This window comes from Carassius gibelio, chromosome B9 (genome assembly GCF_023724105.1).
Source record: "Carassius gibelio isolate Cgi1373 ecotype wild population from Czech Republic chromosome B9, carGib1.2-hapl.c, whole genome shotgun sequence".
Taxonomy (NCBI): domain Eukaryota; kingdom Metazoa; phylum Chordata; class Actinopteri; order Cypriniformes; family Cyprinidae; genus Carassius; species Carassius gibelio.
Genome location: NC_068404.1, coordinates 13,103,088 through 13,106,488, shown reverse-complemented (window position 1 = coordinate 13,106,488; position 3,401 = coordinate 13,103,088). Strand labels below are relative to the sequence as shown.

The window sequence follows — 3,401 nt, the reverse complement described above, 5'->3', positions numbered from 1 at the left end:
TTGAGAACTGAATCTTTATATATGTGAAATGAATAATCACATAGGCCCTCCACCCTCAGTGTACTGTTTGGTCTATAAAGATCTCTAATTTCTTATGAAGTGTTTGAGGAAATGTGAATGTATTAGGAAGTTACTGGAAATGTTAAATAGTAACTCAAGGCATAAAGCTCACTTCTGTAATGAAGAAGCTGACTCACTCCTCATACGTTTGTAGGGAGTGAAGGCTGACAATACAAAAACACATGACACTTGATAAGATAACCAAGTGTCTTTGAATGTCTGGTGATGACTGTGTGGATCCAAGAGACTGCATTCATACACACTCAAAGACTGAGAACTATCCTGAGGGGAAAGGAAGGGATCAACAATACCTGGTAAGTTCAAATGAATGTAACATATCTTATATTGAACCTGCTGAAATGTGTATGTTAGTGACTATATCATTGATTTATTTGTACATACCATAATATCATGGTTAAATATGGCTATATATTTATTTGGCCGTTTACTATGGCATCATTTAATATTTTTTTTACCAAATACAGCCACAGTTTATTGATTGCACATCAGCTTGTCTTTCTGTTCTGCCCTAATTTCTGCTAATAGCCTATTTCAACCATGACCAAATCTCTATTTTAGAACAAATATCATAAGAGACAGAATTGTTATCATGCCACGTCTACTTAAAATCTTTTTTGGGGGGGATTTTACAGTCATTTAAGCAACTGCACTGCACATCACAGAGATGCTATTTCATCATTGTATGCTATTGTGCACTTCTACTTAAAACAGAATCGTTAGCATGCCACGAATATTTTAGTGTCATATTTTTCACTGACGTGTATTGTTTCGTGTCTCCATGAAATTCATATTCCAGTAAAGGCAAGTAAAGGCAGCATTTTTAGCCAGCATTCATTCACTCATACTGATCATACTTCATACTTTTCATTTATTAGTTTTAGTCGTTTTGAAGTGACTGATCTGTGGCTTCACAAATTTAAACATGCACATTCTGGCACCGAACAATATGTCATTCCCGTTTTTGGTTCGGTTCGTCATATCTATTGAGTAAATTGTTCAGTGACTCATTCATAAAACACAAAAGGCACATTATTGCCATTAACATGCAGAAAGTGCCACTGTAAAAAACATTATTATAAAATAACTATATTACTATCTGATACTGTCAATGCATCAATGTATCATGATAACTGTACAGTGTGTTTTTAAGTTTATATTTTATGTACTGTATTTTTCAATTATATAATTATATATACTGTGATATAAGGCTACCTTGATTCATTAAATAAACAATATAAATGTACAATTTCAGTGTAAAACAATTGCCACAAAGAGAAAGCAATGGCGGGTCTGGAAACGAATTCAACTGACTGTTTTCCAGTTGATGAATACATAATGGCTTATTATCTGCCAGTGATGTACAGCATCATTTCTGTAGTTGGAATCGTGGGAAACTTCCTGGTGATCATCATTTACCTGGTAAAACTCAGGCCTTGGAAGAGCAGCAGCATTATAATGGTGAACCTGGCAGTAGCTGATCTGCTGTATTCGTCAAGTTTACCTGTGCTGGTCCACTTTTATGTCACTAAAAACTGGACCTTGGGAGAGTTCATCTGCCGTTTAATCCGCTTCTGCTTCCACTACCATCTCTACGGCAGTATCCTCTTCCTAACCTGCCTCAGCATCTTCCGTTACATCGCAGTAGTGCACCCGCTGAAGGCTGCTGAGATCCTGAGGAAAAGATGGACCATCTTGGCTTGTCTGGCAGTCTGGGTCATTTCCTTGGTGGAGATCAGCCCGATGCTGGGGATGATTACTGTACAGCAGGAGGACAAGATGACAAAATGCCTTGACTTTGCCAGTAATGATCCACAGGTGGTGTGGTGGTATGGTTGGATCCTCACAATGTTTGGATACGTGTTCCCATTGCTGGTGGTGTGCTGGAGCTACACTCACATTGCAGGCTCTCTGGGCAGCAGCATATCCAGAAACCAGCCGAGTCGTTCACGAGTTCGCATGCTGTCCATTCTGATTCTGGTTGTGTTTGTGCTGTGCTTCTTGCCATACCATATCATGCGTTTACTGAGGGTGGATAGCCTGCTCAGACCTGCCGTGTCATGCATGCAGAGGAGAGGTATCCATGCAGTATACATACTGTCACGACCCCTGGCTGGCCTCAACACCTTCTTCAACCTAGCACTGTATACACTGGCAGGAGACAAGTTTCAGCAGGCTTTCTGGAGCTTTGTGCACAGGAAGGGGCACACAAGCAGCACTATATTTGTAATCCACTGTCCAAACAAAGAAAGACCACATGAGGATCTGATACATTAAGTGTTATATATATATGTGTGTATGCGTGTGTGTGTGTGTGTGTGTGTGTGTTATATTATATATATTAAGTGTGTGTATATACTGCATATGTACTGTATAGACTCTAAAAGGAAGTTTGGGCTTGGTAAGATTTTTTGAATGGTTTTTGAATGAAGCCTCTTATGCTCACAAAGGCTGCATTTATTTGATAAAGTAAAAAATGGATGTTGTGCCATTTTAAAACTTTTTTTCATTTAAATATATTTAAAAAATCATTGGCAAAACTGAATTCCAGCCACATAATGCTTTAAAAATAATTGTAATAAGCTGATTTGGAAACATTTATTGTAATTACCAATTTACCTTTATATTTGTGTGAAAAATCATTCAGTTCAAAAGAACAACATTTATTTAAAAAATAAATGTTATAACAATAATGATGAAATGGTGTTTTTAGCATTATCAATTTCTTTACTGTCACTTTTAATCAATTTAATGTATCCTTGATAGGGGGGAAAAAGGCTTCATTTAAAAAAAAAGAAAAATCTTACTGATCCTAAACTTTGAACAGTTGTGTATATATGTATATTAATACTGGTATCATTTTACAGACTTGTACAAAATGTAAAATAGTGGGTAATAGCATTTTAACTACTTTATTTTGTATTACTGCTACTTAGTTCTATAATGTGAACATTATTAAAAGAAAAAGAAAAATATGGTCAAAAAATTAGTTATGTAATGTAAAAAAGTTCAATTGTAAATACTGTTAATTATATATATTTAAATTATAAAAAGTATTTTAAAAGTATTAAACCTATGTATATACTTTTAACTCTACTTTTTGTACTTTGTTACTTGAGTAACAAAGACATAATCTTTCAGTGAGAAAGATATTTCAAGTGTTCTGAAAATTATATTTCTGTCATTGCAGACCATGATGATATGGAAAATGGTTTTCAGTTAACCGGTGGATGAATCAGTCAGTCTTATGACATATTTTCATGCTTAATTACCAGAGATGCGCCATTGTGGAATGTAATTTTGTAGTGCAGGTTGATACCCCT

At 35.6% G+C, this 3,401-nt stretch overlaps 1 protein-coding gene across 1 annotated transcript; it reads left to right on the top strand.

The window, feature by feature from the left end:
• Positions 1 to 233: 233 nt before the first annotated feature.
• On the top strand, positions 234 to 2,400 carry LOC127965575 (2-oxoglutarate receptor 1-like). The gene is made up of 2 exons (XM_052566413.1): positions 234 to 374; positions 1,334 to 2,400. The coding sequence occupies exon 2, from the start codon at positions 1,363 to 1,365 to the stop codon at positions 2,353 to 2,355; it is 993 nt and encodes a 330-aa protein (XP_052422373.1). The 5' UTR covers positions 234 to 374; positions 1,334 to 1,362; the 3' UTR covers positions 2,356 to 2,400.
• The last annotated feature ends 1,001 nt before the right edge of the window (positions 2,401 to 3,401 follow it).

What these genes read in the sequence shown, in the direction of transcription:
- LOC127965575 (XM_052566413.1), top strand. Translation starts at nt 1,363, where the DNA reads ATGGCGGGTCTGGAAACGAATTCAACTGACTGTTTTCCAGTTGATGAA.